The sequence below is a fragment of the Maniola hyperantus genome, chromosome 10 (genome assembly GCF_902806685.2).
Source record: "Maniola hyperantus chromosome 10, iAphHyp1.2, whole genome shotgun sequence".
Taxonomy (NCBI): domain Eukaryota; kingdom Metazoa; phylum Arthropoda; class Insecta; order Lepidoptera; family Nymphalidae; genus Maniola; species Maniola hyperantus.
This window is the reverse complement of record NC_048545.1, coordinates 13,032,335-13,055,903: the sequence shown is the minus strand read 5'-3', so window position 1 is coordinate 13,055,903 and position 23,569 is coordinate 13,032,335. Positions and strand designations below refer to the sequence as shown.

General features: G+C 41.6%; 1 protein-coding gene across 16 annotated transcripts in view; it reads right to left on the bottom strand.

The window, feature by feature from the left end:
• mask (multiple ankyrin repeats single KH domain) overlaps positions 1-23,569 on the bottom strand; it is a 61,007-nt gene that overhangs the window by 22,299 nt on the left and 15,139 nt on the right. For 10 of the 16 annotated variants that reach the window (XM_069501252.1, XM_069501240.1, XM_069501242.1 and 7 more), the window contains 15 exons: positions 18,060-18,225; positions 16,026-16,287; positions 15,429-15,650; positions 14,857-15,114; positions 12,165-12,318; positions 11,493-11,703; positions 10,827-11,040; positions 10,109-10,334; positions 9,603-9,926; positions 9,234-9,472; positions 5,689-5,799; positions 4,519-4,603; positions 3,682-3,741; positions 1,992-2,080; positions 125-382 (listed from right to left, as the gene is read on the bottom strand). In XM_069501252.1, coding sequence (XP_069357353.1) covers positions 125-382; positions 1,992-2,080; positions 3,682-3,741; positions 4,519-4,603; positions 5,689-5,799; positions 9,234-9,472; positions 9,603-9,926; positions 10,109-10,334; positions 10,827-11,040; positions 11,493-11,703; positions 12,165-12,318; positions 14,857-15,114; positions 15,429-15,650; positions 16,026-16,287; positions 18,060-18,225 — 2,879 coding nt within the window. Of the gene's footprint in view, positions 1-124; positions 383-1,991; positions 2,081-3,681; positions 3,742-4,518; positions 4,604-5,688; positions 5,800-9,233; positions 9,473-9,602; positions 9,927-10,108; positions 10,335-10,826; positions 11,041-11,492; positions 11,704-12,164; positions 12,319-14,856; positions 15,115-15,428; positions 15,651-16,025; positions 16,288-18,059; positions 18,226-22,007; positions 22,200-23,569 lie in introns of those variants that run through there. The other 6 variants (XM_069501254.1, XM_069501243.1, XM_069501249.1 and 3 more) reach the window with 6 other exon arrangements.

The window sequence follows — 23,569 nt, the reverse complement described above, 5'->3', positions numbered from 1 at the left end:
GAGGAAGGACATAGGCTACTTTTTATCCCGGGAAATCAATAAGTGCCCACGGGATTCTTACGAAGTCGCGGGCATTATCTAGTCTAAAATCAGAGACTAACTACGTCGGTGTCTAAAATCTTACCTGCGGTATATAAGCTTCGGGCCTCTGCAGCACATCTGGCACATATTGCTGTGGTAGCTGCGGCTGTTGTAGTTGTGGCGGCTGTTGCAGCTGCTGCTGCAGTTTCTTCTGCAGTAGCTGTTGTTGCTGCTGCTGCACAGCTTGCTGTTGCTGTTGTAACTGCTGCAACTTCTGTTGCTGTTGCTGCACCGCTTGCTGGTGCTGTTGCTGCACGGCAAGCTGCTGCAGTTGCTGCTGCTGGAGTTCTTGAAGCTGTTGCTGGTAAAAATTACGTGCTATTGTAACATACTTAATGATATTAATGTATGGTAAGGTTAAAAATTTGACCTATACAACAGATTACAAGAAAAAAAATTGGCAGTCAGACTGGCGACAAAAGTGATCACTAAAAACTATAAAATAAGTATTTTTTTTTGGATTTCAAATTAATTGGTACTAAACTTGGTATGAAAAAACGAAAATTTCATGATTTGTAAATGAAAACCATTGGCATTAGTACAGTTTTTGTACTCCAAACAATATTAACATACATTAGCATGTCTGTGACGCCACCTTGAAGTTTTCTATCCATCCCAGTATCACCCAACGTGCCTAAATAACTTTTCTCTTCAATGATATGCAATTTGCCTTTAAATTATTCTAGGTTAATTGTTAATTACACTAATCTAATATTTTTAGAACGCTCATTACATTAAATATATGTTTAATACAATAATGCTTTTATTTTAAAAACTAACAGTAATGATTTTAAAACTAATGAACTATCATTACGAATTAAACGATTACGATTTACGATTAGCAATTAAAGGTTCAGCTAATTATATTTTTCTAACTATACGGTTAACTAAGTATTGTGGCAATTCCGTTGTACACAATTTCTTAAACGTAACTAAAATGACACGTCTAAATCTATTGCTTTCCCTTTCATAATGTTGCTTGCGGAAAAAGATAGCACTAGATTTAGACCTGTTAATTTAGTTTACTTTAGGGTTTGCGTACAAGAGAATCTTCTTGCAGGTACATCGGCGTCACTTATAAAAGTGGTAGTACTGTACATGAATGAATTCCTATACAAATTACCGCGACTTCACTTATGTGCCCTCCGAGCCTCTGTAACGCTTCAACAAGGAGGAACTTGCAGGCGAACTTGCGAGTTGCCTTTATCCGCGGACGGTCTTGTATCGAGGTGCACTAGATCGTAGATATACTATGTTTATTTTGAAGTTATTGGCATAATCCATACTAATATTATAAATGCGAAAGTGTTTCTGTCTGTCTGCTGGCTTTTCACGGCCCAACAGTTTAACCGATTTCGATGAAATTTGGTACAGAGTTAGCTTACATCCCGGGGAAGGACATTGGCATACTTTTTATCCCGGAAAATTAAAGAGTTCCTACGGGATTTTTAAAAACCTAAATCGACGCGGACGAAGTTGTAATTTAAAAAAATCAAATCTACTGCTGTTTTTTCCTCTTGAGTCTGTTATTATAATTTATGAATTTTGTAAATATTATATACCTGAGTGAATTATCTAATAATTATAATGTATATTTTGCTATACCCTTACAGGGGCTCACATGAAGTCCGGCAAATTGCTAATGCACGTGGCCGCCGTTTTAGTGATGTCAGCACTAGACTGAAGTTTCGAGCTGATGGTATATTTTTACTTACATAAATATACGTCAAATGACGTCATTTCGATGATAATGAGACATGGTTTCAGCTCAATAGCAATTTGCGGGACTTATACCGCATGTTATTCTTGTAATAAAGAAAGAATAAGAATAAAGAAGTCTCTTCAAGAGACATATGTCTGGCAGTGGACGTCCGTCGCTTGGTAATGATGATGATATGTAGTAAGCATACCTGGTTGAGGTTGGTGGGCAGCTGCTGCAGCGGGAACAGCGTCTGCGGCGGCGGGTAGGGCGGCGTGCTGGGCGCGTGCAGCGTCACGCCTGCAACAACCAACATATTACATCCTGGCCCAATGATACAAGTGCAGCTTGACAACTCCTGCCAACTTCACTCACAACTTCAATGTTCAAATGTCGTCCATTAAAATAGATGGGTTCCCAACGAGTCACACCCAATGGTGTAACAATGTGACTCGTTTGGAATCCATCGAAAAAAAAATTCCCATCGAGTCACACCCAAGCTACAGTATGACTCGTTGGAAATTACAATAAACGTTACTGTCTAAAGCCGATATTGAATTTTTATTGTTGATAGAGAACTGACAAAAATATATGCCCAAAAAGACTGGAACCAAACCATTAGCTTTTTTTAAATTTATAGACAAGTGCTTGGCTTGGCAAGTAATCAGACCTGCTGACAAGTGGCGATGCAGCTTAAGATGGAGTCATTGGAAACTCACAATAAATTGTCTTAAACTACTTTAGTGCAATAAAAATAAAACTACAGTGTATGTATTAATGAGCTAGATGAATCTTCATTTTTTGTAGTAAATAGTGTCAAATAAATTTTTAGCTAACAAAAAGCCTTGCAGCCATTTATTGATTTACTGGAAAGAGCCTTTCATTACGCCAAGCATACTTATTATATACAAAAAATAAATATTAGACGGCACGATTGCACAAGGTTTTAAAGACTGTACAATGAACGTAACATAGCAGCATACAAAACGAAATAAGCAATTTGGAGTGTTACGATGGATAACATTTTCGTTACAATATGCCTATGAAACATATTATTAATTAGTTCATTAAAGACAATACAGAACATATAAAATTAAATTAATAAGGATCTGAAGCTTTAGTATCAGATTTTAATTCTCACAAACTTTATATAATTCGAGCGGCGAAACACTTTAGCTTCAAAATAAAATAAACCTTAATTGCGTTGTTTTAAAGCTCAAACTCATCCAGCCAGCGCTACAGCGAAATTAAAATCTATGGTATTGAATTTTTGGTTTGAAATCAAATCATTTATTCAAAGTAGGTACCATTCTACAATTTTTTGATTGTCAACTGTTCAATTTGTAAGATAATGATGGTGATAAACTAAAGCTAAGAGTGTTCCAAAGGCGCCCAGGTCTGAGAAGAGCTTTAGGTCCATTTTACTTATGACGCTCGAATTGTATCGACGTTGGTGAGATGTAAAATCTCTTATTACGCACAACACACAATGCAACATGTAATGTTGAAGCGTTTAGCAGCCTGTTACAGATTAGAAATGAGACACAACCAAGTTAGCAATTTATAGTCCGCGACAGGTAAAGAGATGGCAATCGGGGTATGAGCGAGGGGATAGGTGATTACGTATCTCGCGATCTTTGCTGTCAAAACAGCGGCTAGAGAGAGAGCAATAGCCACAAAGTGAAATAAGAAAAAGAAGAAGGGAGATATCAAATGAACTGTCGCATTGCTACTGCTGTCGCTACTGCAACGTTTTACGTAATCACCCCGCCACACGCCCGCACATCACCCACGCTCGCCAGAATCGGGTTAGCACGGGGGCTGTTAGGGTGTGCGGGGCGTTTCCTCCCCAATTGGCATCACGACCTGTCGCGTGCTATAGAATGTATGTGACGACTTGCCTTGCGCGCAGAACTGTAGGTCGAGGGCGTGAAGGGCCGACGTGGCGAGCGTCGGCGGACCTTTGTACAAGAGTACTACTTTACCACCCACAAGCCATACTAATATTAAACATGCGAAAGTGTGTCTGTCTGTATGTCTGCTAGCCTTTCAAGGTCCATTCGTTCAACCGATTTCGACGAAATTTGGTACAGAGATAGTTTGCATCCCGAGGAAGGACATAGGCTACTTTTCATCCCGGAAAATTAAAGAGTTCCCACGGGATTATTAAACCTAAATCCACGCGGACGAAGTCGCGGGCACCATCTAGTTATTAATATTGTAGATGCAATTTGTTCTAACTCATCCCAACGCAACCAAAATGACGGTTGACTTATGGTCGGCTGCTTATTATTAAGAATCGTCTGTCAGAAAACTCTTTGTCCCATTCACTCTGCGAACATCCGAAGCGTACGTCCGATTCGACAAGATTCAGAGTCTGCAGGGTCTAGTACAAAATGTACAGTGGGACAAGGCTCTCTTGGCACTTCAATGACAATAACAGGGGGGGGGCGCTGTTGGAGAACAAAGGCTTAGAATATTCAAACAAGAACGAAGGGGACACTTGACGGCACCCTTAGTTCCGATTTTCGCCACGCGCCAAGATAGCTTTCTCGCACTGTATGAGCAGAGAGCAAGAATCCGGCGCGCTTTCGAATTTTTCTTACAGATATTTGTGATAATGTGGTTGTAGCTATTTTGACATTCTATTTTCACCTATAACTTAATATATTCAAAATAGCGTGGATTGACAATCTGTACTACATATTTTTTGTGATTTTAAAAGTAAATTGTCTTACCGGAGGCGTCAGCTAAATCGAGCATAGTCCTCTCAGTCTCTGGCAGTGATTCGTTTCTTGGTTGACTTGCTAGCAGGTCGACTCTCTGCGAAAAACAATTATACATTCACTCACGAATCACTTAACTAATACACAGATAAACTAATACCTACAATTTAATTACATAATAATATATTAAATAAATAAAATATTTATAAATATATGTATGTTTGCTATCCATGGACCAGGACCCCAAAATATACACTAACTAGCTGATGCCCGCGACTTCGTACGCGTGAATTTAGGTTTTTAAAAATCCTGTGGGAACTCTTAAATTTTCCGGGATAAAAAGTATCCTATGTCCTTCCCCGGGTTGCAATAGCTTGCAGAGTTAGAGTTTACAGAGGTAGCCCTCTGTACTAAATTTGGTCAAAATCGGTTGAACGGTTGAGGCGTGAAAAGCTAGCAGACAGACAGACAGACAGACACACTTCCGCATTTATAATATGAGTATGTATAAAATCGGAAAAATTGAACTTTTAACATGAGTATAAAATGAACGGCAGTACGCGGTAGAAAATAATGTACATCGGCCTTCAGAATGACATTTAGACTTTGTAGAGCGTTGTCTCTGTCACTCATACCTATATGCCCTATATACGGTCTCAACGACAGAGACAATGCTCTACAAATCCGCTATCTTCTTCTAAAGGTCGATGTTCATTATTTTCTGACGCGTACTGTAAGTAATTAGTGAACAAAAGTTAACTCTATGTGTGAACGGGCATGTCAAAAGAGCTTCCCTTAAAGACTGCTTGTCAGACCTAATGCATCCAAGGAACAGCGAAAGCTCGACTTTTGACTATAACAAATCATTACAAATAATATCTGTCCCGGCTGTACTCACGTGTTTAGTCGACGTTAGCCCGACTAGTTTCGAACCCATCCGGGGTCCTTTTTCAAGGGAGTCAGTTCGCGCACGCGCCGCGGTTTTGACTGCGGGCCGCGCGTGCCGCTGCCGTACTACGTCGACTAAACACGTGAGTACAGCCGGGACAGATATTATTTATAATGGAAATCACTCACGGTAGTTTAAACGCTAATATAACAAACCAATAATAAATATCATAAAGGAAAAACTGAAATTGGCCACAACTCTACGTAACATGGTATCAGAGATGACAAACTCACATTGGACTGTTTTTCTAGTTTGTTTTTAGTTTTACATTTCTTGTTAGCATCCTTCCAAGTAAAGCCGGGCGGGAGGGTTAGCTTATGCTTATGCGTCACGTGCTGGCACATCTACGCCGTGGGAAGCAAGCACAAAATGATGGATTAAATGCATACACTAATATGATTAAATGATAGATTTTAGATCAAGCCAAGAGTCACTACGGGCGAAAATTAATTTGTATGAGAATCAAAAACTTATTCTCTTTGAGCAGCTGTTTATCTTATTTATTGCATTCTCTGTATGTAAGTAATCAGGGGGCTTGTCTACTTATTACGAATTTAAAAGACGGTACCTTTATTATGGTATATAGTGGCAATATGGTGGCAAAGAAATCCAGGATATTTGTATGAAATTGGTCTTTTATAAGTTTTTATAAATGAGGTTCTACATAATATGGTACTCAGTAACTCTTCTACATAATACGGAATCAGTAACTTTTATCAAACTTCAAAACGCGCGCTTAATATGCGAGATTCTATGAAATACTGGAATGTGACGTCACAATATTTTAATGATGGCGTACTTTTTTTAGTCTAATCGATAATTTAAAATGATTATTACACTTGAAACAAACAAAGGACGTGGATTTTACGTATTTTGGAAGACCTTCTATATTGATAATTTATTTTGATTTAGTCAAATACCCAATTATTGTAAGTTAACAATGTGGCAATTGGGCGTTTCGATGCGTATTGACGATTATCGCCTTATGTGCAGGTAGTACTTTACTATGGAAAAGAAAGGATGATATTATGCAAATTATATTAACCGATTACTTATTACTATTTTAGTGTTTTAAACGGAGAGGAAAAAATGATTTATTAATGTTTATAAATCATGGAAGAAAATATGTACATAATAGAATAATATACAAATTAACCATCACCCATAGAATGATATAATAAGTTCTATTTGTATCATAGAAAAGCAAGGAATTTTTATTAGTTTGAAATTCCAATGGGGCACCAATGTTGCAGAGGATGATCTTCACTTACAGGTCCAAAGGTATTAGCCCCAGACCCCAGAGGGTGGCAAACAATGGAGAGGTACTTGATTAAAGTTGAAAGCATGTAAAATAGCGTCTCTACATTGTCTATAGCAATCCACAAGACTATAGTACAGTACGCATCAGAAAGTAATGTACAATACATTAGAATGACATTTCGGCTTTGTAGAGCGTTGTCTCTGCCACTCATACCTATATGACGTATTGTCGGTCTCGACGACAGAGACAATGCTTTACAAATCTGCTATTTTAAGGTCGATGTACATTACTTTCTGCCGCGTACTGTAGAGGTAGACGACAAGTTGGTATGGCAATCTGAGAGGGAACGCCCGCACAGTTCCAAGTTCCAGCGCTAACCCGGTGCGGACGAGCGCGGATGACGTGCGGGAGTGTGGGGCGTCCCCCCCTCATACTATAGTTATAGCGTTTCAGAGACGGCTCGTGGGCCACGACGCTGGTTGCGAGAGTGACAGTTAATGTAATTTATTGCTATTCCTTTCATAATGCTCTCTGCACTGGATTTAGACCTATCAATTTAGGTTATACTAGCTTATGCTCGCGACTTCGATTTTTCAAAAATCCTTTTTAGTATATCCTTTTTGTAGCGGATGCCTACGTTATATTAGCTATCTGCATGCCAAATTTCATTCAGACCCGGCCAGTAGTTTGAGTGTGCATTGATAGATCAGTTAGTCACCTTTTCCTTTTAAATATTTAGATAATGTGTACAACAGATTAGCCACATTATCTATAACCAGAATCACATTAAAAACCGGGCGCGATGTGGGTGGTGCGAATTTTAAATATGTTTCCATCATAATGCTAAGCTCCTGCTACATTGATTTCTTGAAATCTCACCCTACAGATTTAGGTATCATAGAGTAGCCTTGTCACACACTTTCAACATTTATAAAGTACCTGCTCATAATATTCCTAGCTGTGTTGAATACTGCTATAATGCAATGAAGAGCGAATGCGTACGGCATGCGTGCGATTGTGCAGTCAAATCAAACCAAGCAAGCGACAATCGACATATTATGCAAAATATTACTTATTACTAATTGTAATTAATTTGGGAACTGCTTTTGTGATTCCTATGACATGTGAGTAACAATAATGTTTTATTAGCAAATTTTCAGCTTAAAATCTCTTTGGCAATGATTTGTAACATAACTTTAAAGCCAGATTATACATTCGGTAGGATAGTAACTCACAAAAAAAACATAGCTTATAGATCGCCGAGAAATAATTAAGGAAAATATTAAATTATCTATACATAGCAGACACATTCAAACAAGACAGATTCAACTATTTAATTTTCAATAATAACTCTTGTACATAATCTTTAAAAAACCGGCCAAGTGCGAATCAGGCTCGCGCAATGAGGGTTCCGTACTACAGTCGTATTTTTTCGACATTTTGCAGGATAATTCAAAAACTATGATATATAAAAATAAATAAAAATCTGTTTTAGAATGTACAAGTGAAGACCTTTCATATGATACCCCACTTGATATAGTTATCTTACTTCGAAATATGAAAATACTAATTATTAATTCATGACCACAATTTAATTTTTTTTGTGTGATATAACCACAAATTTACGGTTTTCAGATTTTTCCCCTAATACCAGCTATAAGACCCACCTACCTACCAAATTTCATGATTCTAGGTCAACGGGAAGTACCCTGTAGGTTTCTTGACAGACAGACAGACAGACAACAAAGTGATCCTATAAGGGTTCCGTTTTTCCTTTTGAGGTACGGAACCCTAAAAATCAACATAGAGATGACGTCAAAAGATGCACAGTTCCATCTAACTTGTGCCAGTAAAGAAACTAATCGAAAACGACGAATCAGCTGAGCCAATAAACTGCTGTGCAGTTAGGTGACATACATCGACCTTTAGAACAAGATTTTGGCTTTATGGAGCATTGTCTCTGTCACTCCTGTGTGACATTTTCTCAACGACAGAGACAACACTCTACAAAACCGTTATCTTATTCTAAAGGTCGATGTACAATATTGCTTGCAGGCTACTGTACAAATTATAACCATACTTGGTTGTGCATATAATAAATAACCTCTCACTCGTAAGTACACTGCGCAAGTGAGAGAAAATAATTAGCGCCGCCATTTTCGTACAGTTTAACTTGAAAGTTACACTGGGCTGACGTCAGACAGTCAATGTTTTCCTCGCCGCAGAGGACATGGGCAGAGCGCGTTCCCCCAATGACTCTATCATTTGAGAAGTCGGATAGTGACGCTGCCTGCTATGAGCAATTTAGGGGTAGTAAGAAATTTAATTGTGGACACTGCTATATATGTAGTTTTACTGAGACGACTCATGAGGGAGTGTGGGTTGCGGGAGGACAGTTGAGGTAAAAATCAAGAAATTCAACGTCGCTATCAGCCTCCGTAACTCTACTTCGCGAGCTGTCTCAGGCAAACGGTAGACCTAGATTACGCTAATTACAAAATAGTTGTGTATACTCACATGGTCGTCCAAGATGTCGGGCGGCGGTGGCAGGTGGTGGTCGGAGTGCGGCGCGGCGGGGCGTTGCTTGCGCCCACACTTGTGCTTCGCGCCCGCAACGCCCACGCCTGCAGGGGGCGCGGGCACGCCCACCGTGGCGCCCGCACTGCCCACGCTGCCCGCACTCGCGGGCACCGTGGCGGGGTTCACAGGCGGCGCTGCTTGCGCCGTACCGTTGCCGCCGCCCTGCTTCTTCCGACCTATTTATTGGACCGATGGCTTTAGATCATGTTGAGTTGCACGTTGCCCCGATCCCACATAGTGTGGATTGAGGGCAAGAAGAACAAAAAGTACTTATACATCATGGTACATCGATATGCAACTACTCACCATCCAAATAGACTTTGGCGAAGTTAGGCGGCATCTCGGTGGGCGCGGCGAGCGGAGCGGGTGGATGCGCAGGTGGATGTGCAGGTGGATGCGCAGGTGGGTGCGCGGGTGTATGCGCAGGTGGGTGCGCGGGCGGGTGCGCAGGCGGCGCGTGGGAGTGCACGTGCACGTGGGGATGGGGGTGCGCGTGCACGTGCGGGTGCGGCGCGTGCGCGGGCAGGAGCGCACGCTGCGTGGGCGCGCCGGGCGCGGGCGCGTGGCTCAGACCTAGCGCCGCCGCCTGCGCAGAGCTGAGACCGCCGCTCTCCTCCGTGCCGGTGTTACCTGGTACAAAATCCATTGCACATTTAATACTTTATACTTAGCAAATTATAGTGAGGTTTATCTAAATGGTTCAAAAAACTTTGTTTAATCAATTATTACGCACTAAGCTCATATTCATTTCTATAATGTAACGAAGCCTCAGTCAGGGTACTCGAGCTGCGGAGGATGTGCTGAGTACGCACCTCTGGGCAACATGACGGAGTGCGGGTAGTCGAGCAGCAGCTGCACCACGGCGGTGTGGCCCCCCTTGGCGGCCTCGATGAGGGTGCTGGAGTTGTCCTTGAGCTTGCGGAAGGGGTCGGCGTCGCAGGCCAGCAGGAACTTGACGACGTCCGCGTGGCCGCCCGCGCACGCCAGCGACAGCGGCGTGTGGTCGCCGTTCGCCGTCATGCGGTTCACGTCGGCGCCCTGCACGACAATTCACGGTTCAAATCTTCAATTGATCGGAGTGCTGTTTGAAAACGCAGTTTTATCACGCATCTTCAGACCCTATACTTCCATTACAATGATATTTTGCTCTTCAACATTGTACAGTAATCGGCAATCTTTACGGCTGCTCTGAACCTTGCAACAAGTTCACCCACCAACAAACGAACTCGAACTTGTTAAAATAAAATAATTTATTTCAAAATTTGATACTCATACTTGAGTGTACTTTTGAAAGTCAAATAGATGGAGTGAACGCCAACTAAAAATTAAAGCAACAAGGGTTTCAAAACCACCCTGCCTAAGATCTATCGTAACCATAGTAATCAATTTTCCATCTGCTTTGGATGTAAATTATTACCCCATTCAGTTCTGCAGCTCCTAAAAATTTTATACTATGCTATTTTTTTTTGCATAAACGCCATAGAATGTAACAAGAGAGGTTTTTGCTCCTTTGGTTTTTCCCCCACATACCTTGCCAACGAGGAACTGCACGGTGCACAGATGGCCGGCGCGGCACGCCTTCATGAGGGGCGTGCGGCCCCCCTCGCTCTCGTGCTCCAGCACGGCGCCCGTGCGCAGCAGCACGTCCGCTACGTCCGTGTGTCCGTTCTCACACGCGTACGTGAGCGCGGTGTCGCCCGTCTGCGTCTGCGCGTGCACGTCCGCGCCCGACTCGATCAAGTAACTGTAAATGAACAAAATGGCACATTTAAGGCCGTGCTCACTTTGCATGCTTTTACGTAAGAAATTCACACACGTACGAAAACGCACGAAAGATTCCTATCCTTTAAGTACCACGAGAACACTCACACTATAAACAAGTTAATCATACGTACGACTAAAACGCATTCAGTATGAAATAAATCTGGAATCAATATTATAATTTTAACAGAAGTGAATTTGTAACCTCAATATTTGAATGACAATGGTCAGGATAGCTTCTTCTGTTTTATTCTTCGCTGGTTATAGGGCAACTCACGGAGCTCAGCTCGAGAGTCCTTGGTGCGAAGCCTTCATCAGAGTGGCACAGAGCTCCACATTAGCCTCAGCCTTGAGGAAGAAGTCTCGCCACAGCAAGCCAGGCGTCAGTTATCTCTTGTATTTCGTATTTACATAATTTATTATAGAGCAACTCACCGGACCAGCTCGAGGTGTCCCTCCTGCGAGGCTTCCATCAGAGGAGTGGAGGCGCCGAGCTCCACATCAGCGCCAGCCTTGAGGAGGAAGTCTGCCACTTCGAGGAAGCCGCCGCAGCAGGCCAGCGTCAGGGCTGTCTCTTGCGTCTCGTCGGTCTGCGCATTGATTGACGCCCCTTGGCCCAGAAGTAGTGCTACCATTTCCTCGTGACCTGGAATATGGGGACACAGTAAACAAAATTATCCAGCCATTTCTAAAAATAAACAGCTATTCGTGTAACTAAAAATAATGGGTTCAATTTCAATAGTGTGGGTGCAAATGTGGGTGTATGTGTGTTCGCTGCGTATATGTATGGGTTATGGGTGCGTTTATGGTTCTGTGTGGATCTTGTACTCGTTCACACCTTTTCTGGCGGCCTCCATGAGAGGCGTATACACCTCGTCATTCACCTCCTCGATGTTGGCTCCCCGCTTCAATAAAAGTATGACTAATTCAACATGGCCGCCGCGTGCCGCCAGTGTTAGCGACGACTCGAAGCTGTGCGTGGATGTATATATCAGTGGGTGCGTGTACGTGTCGTGGGCGCGTATGTGGGTGTATATTTGTTGGGTGCGTATATGTATGGGTGCATTTATGGGGTGTGTGGGTCTTGTACAATGTACATGTTCTCACCTTCTCTGGCGGCCTCCATGAGCGGCGTATACCCCTCGTCATTCACCTCCTCGATGTTGGCTCCCCGCTCCAGTAAAAGCAAGGCTAATTCAACATGGCCGCCGCATGCCGCCAGCGTCAGCGGCGACTCGAAGCTGTCCGTGGGCATGTTCACCTGCACCAATAGTTACAATGGCATATGAGTATCCGGGGGTACACTGATAGCCTATATATATTATAGGTATGGGATAAACCCTAGGTATCACTAACATCTTATAATAATCGCCAAAATAAGACTCGAAATTGTACGCTTAGTTGAGTCGTATGCGGATCTATTAGTCCCGCAAATTGCTATTGCGCTGGAACCATGTCTCGTTAAAATCGAAATGACGTCATTTTGACGTCAGCCGAAATAAAAATATACCATCAGCTTGAAACTTCAGTCTAGTGCTGACGTCACTAAAATGGCGGCCACGCGCATTAACAATTTGCGGGACTTATTGCAAGCAATACTATTATCTCAAGAAAACCCATATTATTAGTGAATAGTGAAAAGAGGTCACGACAGCAATGAGGAATACGACATACAGACTAGAGGTGTCAAAAAATAATGTACCTAATAAATTTATTAAATATATAAATGTATTCAAGATATTCGTTTTTAGATTAAAACAAAATTGAATACAATATATAATAAGTAGTGAAAATTTGAGAAAATCTTCCTAAAAAATAACTCAGGCGTTCGATCTTTGATACGCCGCGCGCGGCGCGACCGAGCGACGATATTAGAATAAAATATATTAGGTAGGTACAGCTGAATACAAATATCGTCGCGATTCGACGGTGAATAATTATTACATCGAATTTTCGTATTGGCCTGTTACATGTTGACTGTGATGATACGAGTATGCGGCTAGTATTTTTATCATTTTGTTTGTTTCGTAATAAATTTTGAATGCAGTTTTATTTATTTGTGAACTTGAGTGTCGATACATATTTAATGCGAATAATTGTAATGTAGATTAGGCAAAATAATGTAGATTAGGTACATTTTTGTGTTGTGATAGATTTGTGTCGCGCGTTAATAATACCTATTATAGTAGATTTGTTCTTTTTGGAAATACTTGCGTCATTTTATAAATCGTATGAGAAAATGTTTTTCAAAGTGTAGGGTAGGTATTATCATACATTTAAGTATTATAGGTAATAGGTTAGGTACGTGAAGTGGTATTGTTCTTTTTAGAAATCATCATCATCATTTTATAATTCGTATGATAATAAATATGTAGAAATGTATGATAATAAATATAGTAGTTACCTACTAAAAAGATTTTTTATAGGTAACTAGGTAAACTTACCTACCTATTGTATTGTAGGTAGGTATCTACTTGACATTGCTTTATCGTTCTACTTGTTTTTATTTTTACATACATAGGTAGGTACTAGGTACTGTATTCCGCGACAGGTTGAGATGGCAATCGGGGTATGAGGCGGGGGTGACACCCCGCACACCCGCACGTCACCCTCGCTCGCCCGCACTGGGTTAGCACAGGGGCCGTGCGGGTGTGCGGGGCATTCCCTCCCCGATTGCGATTTCGACCTGTCGCGAAGGTATGGATTGGGTACCTATTAAGAGTAAAATTTAAAATTTAAATCAATCGAGTTAAATACAAGCTATACCCTAGTTCTCGACCTTATTGACGGTTATGAGAAAGTTGTTTTTTGTCATATTCTTGTTCAGTAGGTATCATTCATAGATTGTTAAAATGTTGTTCCCTATGTCAATAAGGTCGGAAATCGCTTGCACCCATTTATCTGCTTGCGCCTCATGGTGAAATCGGTGCAAGCAAATCTCGACCTTATTGACGGTTATGAGAAAGTTGTTTTTTGTCATATTCTTGCTCAGTATAATTCATAGATTGCTAAAATGCTGTTTTCTGACGTATGTCAATAAGGTCGAAAATCGATTGCCCCCATTTTTCTGCTTGCGCCTCACGGTTCAAGCAATTTTTTTTTTGTAACAAAATAATGTAACGTTAATAATTATTAAATATTTGTCTGTAACACGTGATAATATTGTGATACACACATGAACCTGTATTTGACACCTCTAATACAGACCGTTCACTGTAACTTTTACCTTGCCGCCATGTTGGCATCATTGCACTTCACAAGGTAAAAACCTGAGAAAGCAATTGTGCCAACATGACGGCAGGGGATAGGATGTTATAGTGAACGGTCTTTAGAGATATAGTTCAATACAAGGTACCACCTAGGACGATGGAAGGTTTTTTTAAAATTTATAGACCAGCCCTTAGCTGCAATGAGACCTGGTGGCAAGTAATGATGCAGCCTAAGATAGAGCGCTTTCTAAAAATGGGTTGAACTGATGTATGGCAAAACAAAATCAGTACAAATTAATGTGGCAATTAGAATAAATGCCGTACGGATTATGGTAACGACACAATAGTCTATCTTCTGTATCAGTATTACAAAAAAAAATATCTAAGGATCCCTTGAGTTTGATCTCTTTGAAATGTTCGGCTCCCTTTGGCTGTATTCCCACTAGATTACAACAAGAGGTTATTCAAGGGGCGGACCAACAAATTCCTGAAAGGCCGGCAACGCATTGGCGGTCCCTCTGGTACTGCAAATGTTCACACCTAGCTATTTTTATTAAAAAAAAAAATGGAGGTTGAGCAACAATAGATACCTGTGCGCCCGAGTCGAGCAACAGTCGCGCGACCTCCACGTGTCCGTCCATACTGGCCTCCATGAGCGCGGTGTGCATCTCGTCGGTCTTGTGCTCGCGGTCGGCGCCCGCGGCGAGCAGGAACCGCACCATGTCGAGGTGGCCCTTGTAGCACGCGAGGGTCAGCGCTGACTCCTTGAACTCGTTGGAGTGGGTGTTGATGCCCGCGCCATGCTCGAGGAGGATCTTGGCGACGCCCACGTGGCCTGCAGACGCCGCCTGGTGACACAATATTGAATTGCTCCTCAAAATGTTTCATAGGAGCTTCTAAAAAGAGCTGTGCTTCGAGAAACTTAAAATTCATTACGTACAAGATTCATAAAAAATCGAAGCAGATATAACCTGACAACCCCTTTTACTATAAGTAAAATTGGAACTGACGAGTTTTGACGGATGGTAAGAAGTGTGACTGCATGCATTAAGTGAGCGTCAGTCGGCTCATAAAGTAATCAGCCTATTTCTGACTTCTTAACAAAGCAGCTTCCGCTGTAGTCTTACACCTATGGTTCCTGCTTCATAAGAGCTCTGCTAACCTCCATAAGCGGCGTGTGGCCGTTCTCGTTGTGGTCCTCGACGTTGGCGCCGTTCTCGAGCAGCGCGCGCACGCACTCCTCGTGCCCGCCCGCGCACGCGTACATGAGCGGCGTGTTGCCCGACCCCGACACGGCGTTGACGTCCGCGCCGTGCGCCACCAGCAGCCGGACGATGTCCACGTGGCCCGCGCTCGCTGCTTCCATCAGAGGGGTGCAGTCGCCCTGGGCACACGGAAACAACGTGTTAGGTTAGTTAATCTTCTCGGAATAACGACTTTATAAGCCTACTAACAATGCGCTTATCACTGTGACCGTTTTCATCCAAGTGTAACCGCCATTCAGGTCTCGTCTAACTGGGCTGCCAAGATGTTTCTATAGCAGCAGCAACTTCCTGATAGATGTTTTAGAACCAATAAAACCATAAAACTTATTTTTTTCAGAAAGTTATCAGCCTATCAGCAAAATATGTACCCGAAAAGCATTATCGAATTTCTTGGGTCATACGTTATAATTTCAAATGATCGATAAATCCACCAGGATTTTTCTGCTATTTCAGAACTAGATTCCGCCTCAATCACAGTTTTAGAGACCTCTCACCTTGATACCGCGGTCTTCCACGCTCGCGTGCATGGCTAGCAACACCTGCGCCAGTTCGTAGTACCCCGCGGAGCACGCGAGGGATAGCAACGACTCGCCCTCCTCCGTGGTCTCGTGCACGGAGCGGCCTTCCGTGAGGAGCTTCCGAACCGTGCCTACGTCGCCGTCCGAACAGGCCTCCGCTAAAGACGGCGCTCCGTCCGCACCGACGGAGGACGCGATTGCAGGCGTCGTGCCCGTCGCAGTTGACCCGCACTGCGTGCTGAAAACGATACATTCCTTCAATAAATAACCCAAAAACAAACATGTTGGATACTAAAGTGATTAATTAGGTCAGATAAGATCAAAGCTTCACGAATCATAGTCAGCGCTGCGCCTCAATCGAATCGAAACGAGAATCGATGACTCTATCGTAATCGATCCGAGAGGTATTCAGTGCTCTCGGGTGACTCAATCTCGGATTGTCATCATAATTATTGTTGTCTCACTAGATTACAGCGAGGTTATTCAAGGAGCGGATCAACAAATTCCTGAAAGGCTGGCAATGCATTGGCAAATCTTCTGGTGCTGCAAGTTTTCATGGGCGACAGTACCTAATCACTTTACATCAGGTGACAAGCTCAGGCCTGCTTTTGTCACGGTCCATCCGTTTAACCGATTTTGAGCGTACAGAGATAGCTTACATCCCAGGGAATGTCATGAGCTACTTTTAGTCCCGGAAAATCAAAGAGTTCCCACGGGACTTTTAAAAAACCTTAATTCACATTGACATAGTTGCGGGCATCACTTACTCGGTACAGAGATGGTTTGCAACGTAGAGACGCATATAGACTATTTTTTGTGCTAGAAATTCAAAAAGTTTTAAATACCTAAATCCTCGCTGACGAAGACGCGGGTATCATCTAGTCAACTACTCGTATATGAAGAAAGCACATATAACTAGAAACGATATTACCAAATGATCCGAAGACTTCGGCTGCAGGGGTGATTGAGATACCAGATAGTAAGGTCAGGCCTTTACCGTGCCTCAACCTAATATCGATTCAAGAATCGATTGAATCGTGTTCGATACGAAACGCTGCTTTCTTGTATGATTCTTCTCAAATCATCATCAACACGTCAACTTTCTACACATACAAGGAAGTATGAATTAAGATCGTATCTATCGTTACCGTATTTCTTTGATTAAAAACAAATTAGGTATAGCGGTTTGGTATGAGCTTGATATCAAAAAGGCGGACGTTGCCCAAAAAGCCTTGATATAATGTAATTTAAAACTACATTTTACGTCAGCGTGTCGTCCCGCCCGTATATGGTCAAAGCTGGTTTATAATGCTTAACATCCCAATGTTTACAAAACAGATTCTCGCAATCGAAAAGCTCTCATTGTTCAAGATAAAATATGATCTATTCAAAGTTTTAGGGAATGTTATATGTACTTGAAAAGCAAACCTTCTTTCCCATCGCGACGTGCAAAACTAGTCGATATTTACAACAAGTCGATATGTTTCGGATATTGTTAGAAATGAAATTGCATATCATTGAATTTATTGCCCTTCTTTTGAAAAACTTGATATAAGGCTGAGAGCTCCTGAAACTGATTGCACATTTGAGTAGTAGTTAAGTAACTGTGCGCACATCATTTAACATAGGGACAAAAACCATCGTGAATTGACTTCTCATTGGAACCCAGTTGCATTTTAGGTATCAGTACCAGTGCAATTCAACGAAAATGTAATAACGAACGGTTATTACATTGTGGTTGGGCAAGATAATATGCAAGAAATTTATGAGGACTGCAGCCAATTTATAGATGTACTGCTGGACTGAGACGAAAATTCGGTACAGATATAGCTTGCATCCCGGGGAAGGACATAGGCTACCTTTTACCCCGGAAAATCAAAGAGTTCCCACGGGATTTTTAAAAACCTAAATCCACGCGGACGAAGTCGCAGGCATCAGCTAGTAACTAATAAGACTAGCTACAGTAGGTCTGGTGGTGGTGTTATGACGGTGGGTGGTGGTGGTACTCACGGCTTGTCCTGGTGGTGGTGTCGGTGGAGCGCGGGCGGCTGGTCGCTGCGCATGCGCGTGAGGGCGGCGGCCGCCTCGTCCAGCGCGCACGACACGGAGGACGTCAGCCGCCTCAGCACCTCCGGGTCTGCGAGGTGCTTGCCTTCGCCCGATAGCTTGCCGATGCCTGTGCCAAGGAAACAAAACATCGTAAAGATATATTATTTTCATACTAATCTAGACTTCTATTGACTGGTATAGAATCACTACCCCTTTTATAAATGCGAAAGTGTGTTTGTTTGTCCTTCAATCACGTCGCAACGGATTGACTTGATTTTTTGCATGGGCATAGTTTAAGACCTGGAGAGTTATATACGCTAATGCTTTACAAATACGTCGTTTTTACAACAATCTCAGTCTCCTTTGACACTTCTATGCCTATTCTAAATTCTGTGGTCTTGTCCAACCCTATCTTCGCTCGCTGGTCGTATTCCGCGGTTCACATGACGTAAGCTGCTTTAATAATTAAATGTCAATTAAAATTGTAGAGTGAGAATGACATTTGAAAAAATAAACCTCCGTATTAAAGCTCGCTACATTGCAGTAACGACCTTCGAGGGGATTTTGAATGTGCATAGTACTGCTAGTTGGCATTTTAATATAGATCCTAAATTAATGCCCATAAGGATTAAAATATAATAAACCTCACTTTGTGACTCTATGATTTAATATCTCGGTTTGGAGCTAACCGTGTCCAATGTAAATGTTAGTAGTAACTTTTTAATTGATAAATGGATTAATTAATTATTTCTATTTGTACTTTAATCAACATAATTCATCAATTTTCAATCTAAATATATAAAAGGAAAAGCTGACTGACTGATCTGTCAACGCTCAAACTGCATGCCTGAGAGTTGTCTACAATATTCTCAAATTTGTGTTAAGTCTGCCAATCCTCATTTGGTCAGCGTGATGGACCACGGCTTAAACCCTTCTCATTCTGACTCGTTCCCAGCAGCAAGCCGGCTGGGTTAAGATGATGATGATACGATCAGCTATCAATGCACAGCTCAAACTACTGGACGTATCGGGCTGAAATTTGGCATGCAGATTGCTATTATGACGTTTGTTGAAAATTCAACTCCTAAGAAGGCAAAATAGGGTTTGAAATTTGTGTAATCCACGCGAACGGAGTTCTAGGAATAAGCTAGTTATCAATAAGTTCGGCCGTTAGTCGAGTTGTATGCGGGAGGATCTGTCTGATAATCTGATCTGATGCCGTTTTATCAGAGTCCTATGACGGAGTGGAGTGTCGAGCTATGATCAGTTACCACATGTTGATGTTATTCAAAGGTTGTTTAGTTTTCTTGCGTAGTGACTGGAGATAAGATAACCGTTTATCAGATGAGGAGACAAATTCAATTAAGGCTTTCCCTCAGACACAAGGAAGCAAACAATATGCACTGGCGCTTTCTTCGGAGATTATTGTAAAGTAATTAAGTATGTTACTCGAGTTTTACTTATAAACCATGTTACGCTTAAAATAAACCGTAGGTAATTTGCGAGCTATATAATCGTCTTCGCATCGTATAACCTGAGAATCCCTAACTATATAATGAATGCAAAAGTGACTTGGTCTTCAATCAACGTGATTTAAAAAAATACTAATTATTAGTTCAAGACCACAATTGAATTTTTATTTGTGTGATGTAACCCTAAATTCACGGTTTTCAGTATTTTCCTTTTATGTCAGCTATAAGACCTACCTACGTGCCAAATTTCATGATTCTAGGTCAACGGGAAGTACCCTGTAGGTTTCTTGACAGACCGACAGACAGACTACAAAGTGATCCTATAAAGGTCCCGTTTTTCCTTTTGAGGTACGGAACCTTAAAAACTATTAAAATTGATACTTCTTTGGACGGGCCGGAGTGCATTTTAATGGAAATATTAATATTATGTTAAATGTAAAATAATTATTCCGAGTATTTATACGGTCGCTTGTTTGGATTCATCGTCATCATCATCATCAACCGATAGACGCCCACTGCTGGACATAGGCCCCTTGTAGGGACTTCCACACGCCAAAGTCTTGCGCCGCTCGAATCCAGCGGCTCCCTGCGACTCGTCTGATGGCGTCCGTTCACCTTGTGGGGGTCTTCCAACACCTTGAGACTTGAGAGATTATGTGTATAATTGTATGGGAACTCTAAGATTCATATAAAAGAAAGGATAAATAAAATCAAGGAAATGTCCTCTAAAGTTCGCGCATACAGCAATCGCCGTCAAAGCTAAACTAGTAGTGGAATAACGAAAAGTAATTACTAATTGCAGATACAAGGGCAAACGCAAAGTTACTAGTTCGGACCACTACCATCATTACCCATATTATAAGTGCGAAAGTGTGTTTGTTCGTTGGTTTGTCATTTGATCACGTCGCAACGGAGCAACGGATCAACGTGATTTTGATTTTGTGAACGTGACATAGGCTACTTTTTAGCCCGGAAAATCAAAGAGTTTCCACGGGATTTTTAAAAACCAAAATTCACGCCAACAAAGTCGCGGGCATCATCTATTGATATAATAATACTAGATGATGCCCGCGACTTCGTCCACGTAGATTTAGGTTTTAACAATCGAAACCTAAATCCACGCAGACGAAGTATGGTGTACTAAAGAATGGAATAGGTTATAAAATGCATTCTAGTTAGAAACATTGCTACTAAACGCGGGTAGGTATAAGTTCGGTGAATGATTATAATATAAAGGTTGGGCCAGATGACCCAAACTATTATTCTTGAATTATTTTTTTAGATTATCCAATGTAACCTGAACAACGTAGCATAAGCTATAAAATTGATTTCGAATCTCGAAACCATGTTCATAAATTCAACTTTTTTTTGTCGTTTTTCTATTTCACCTTGAACTATGTGAGATTTTCTTTTCATATTATTCAAGCCCCTAGATCGAACTCTAAACTCTGCTTCGTTAGTATTCATTAATGCAGTCGACCATGCATTGAATGCTGTTGAGAAAAACTTCTCTTTCAAACAATAACGTGGATTTTTCCATTTTGATACTATATTTTTGTTTGAATAAGAAAATTGGCATGTAATGCCTAAGTATGAACTATGAAAGGTGTGTAAGTTACGTATCACACGTTACGAAAATACTGCTTGCTTTGTTCGCAAAACACAGGTCAGACAAACCATAGATGGATACTGAGACGTAATATCCATACTAATATTATAAATGCGAAAGTGTGTCTGTCTGTCTGTCTGTCGGTCTGCTAGCCTTTCACAGCCCACCCGTTCAACCGATTTTGACGAAATTTGGTACAGATATAGCTTACATCTCGGGGAAGGACATAGGCATAGACTTTTTATCCCGGAAAATCAAAGAGTTCCCACAGGTTTTTTAAAAACCTAAATCCACGCGAACATCAGAAGTCGCGGGCATCATCTAGTAATAAATAATGTATGAATTAAATAAGTTGTTACTAATAACCGACCGATGTGGACCTACCTTTATGACGAGCGCACTAGTTGATTTCAACCGCGTTGTAAAAAGTAAACGAAATTTGCGAAATATGATATTATTTGTCAATATATTGATTGAGATAGTTGGAAAATGATAAATGATCTCACTAGTATTATCGAAATTATATCGAGTTTATGAAAAATAACGATGCGATTCCGGTCGGTATGTAGGTAGTTTTGTCACATGTGGACAAGGGATTTTCACGGTAAATATAATGAATACTTAAGCGTTTAAACCCATCCGGGGTCCTTTTTCAAGGAGTCAGTTCGTCTAACTATTCGGTCTAACATAGACTAAACACGTGAGTACAGCTGGGTGTAAGATATGTATAATAATGAATACTAGCACAAATACTTAAATTAAGTGGTGATTTATTAATAATCCAGTTAGAATTTGTTTTTTACATATAGTTTAGGCCAGGATACTTACCGGTGCAGGGTGCTCGAGACATCCAAAATGGTGTGTTTTCGATATCCGTGGGGTAGCCCATACAGGTCTGGGCAGAATTTAAGTACTAGGTTGTTATTGCCATTATACGGATAACGAGACAAAATTGATGAGTTCACACTTATAACTTTAATTTTATGTGCGTTGCAGGGAGATTCACCAAGTACTTTGCAAATGAAAGACGTCTGACAACTCGACTGATTTTGCTTTGAACATAGTTGGCGCTATAGGCGCACGTTCGGAAATTGTGACATTATAATAGGTAACTGAAGTGTATAAATTTTGAGGAAGCGAAGCGAATTTTATTCGCTCTTTGTGTCAACTGACATGTCAAAGGATTGTCAAAGGTACGAAATAGTAGTGATTGGCCGACACTCGTTCACTATTGGCTACAGTGCATTGTTGCAACAAGAATACTATAAATTCAGCCAATCACGACTTATTGCGATTGTAATAATGGTTGATGCAAGTTTTCCGGAATCGATCTACAGATCATTACCGCAGTAGGTATAAGGAGAGACTAAAGGAGAGTACTACGACGTGTTTGATCTCGTAAATGATGACTACAACGATTTTGCCATGACTCTGTGGCCCTACCGCGGTTGTTTGACAGCTACAATGTCACGATCGCAATCATCTCTGATTGGTTAATGCTCGCTCACTATTGGCCACAATGCATTGTTGCAACAAGAATCGCACAAATTCAGCCAATCAGAACAATTGAGATTGTAATAATGATTGATGCAGGTTTTAGACAATCGCCCTACTGGTCCCGGAATGCTGGGGCCGTCTCGGGTCGGTTCCTTGCCGCACGAATGTCTGTCTATAGTCCGCGAAAGGTTGAGATAGCAATCGGAGTATGAGGCAGGGGGACGCCCCGCACACCCGCACATCGGCCTCATTAGCGCAGGGGCTGTGCAGGTGTGCGGCGCGTTACCTCCCCGATTTGCCATCTTGACCTGTCGCGTACTATAGATGGCTTCTTCGAACCTCTGGTAGGCACTAACATACAATCCACTCTGTGTTATAACAATATACCTACGACTAGTTTCATTAAAAACTATTTAAAAAAACCATCACAAATAGGTAGGTACTTAGTATTTACCCTGTCGCGCTAGGTCACGTATAGACGACACGATCTAAGGGATGCGTTTGGCTATATAACGTGATTTATTAATTAACTAGATGATTCCCGCGACTTCGTTCGTGTGGATTTAGGTTTTGAAAATCCCGTGGGAATTTTTGATTTTCCGGGATAGAAAGTAGCCTATGTCCTTCCCCGGGATGCAAGCTATCTCTGTACCAAATTTCGTCAAAATCGGTTGAACGGTTAGGCCGTGAAAGGCTAGCAGACAGACACACTTTCCCATTTATAATATTAGTAGGTATGGATTATTTATTCTAATAAGTACATAACTTTAAAGTTATACACCTACATAATTTTCAGGAGTTCAATTCCCTGACATAGGTCGGCCTTTACATCAAATATAGTTTATATGAGTTGGTATGGAGCAAGGCACCGTTGCCGCGTCGCGCAGGACAGT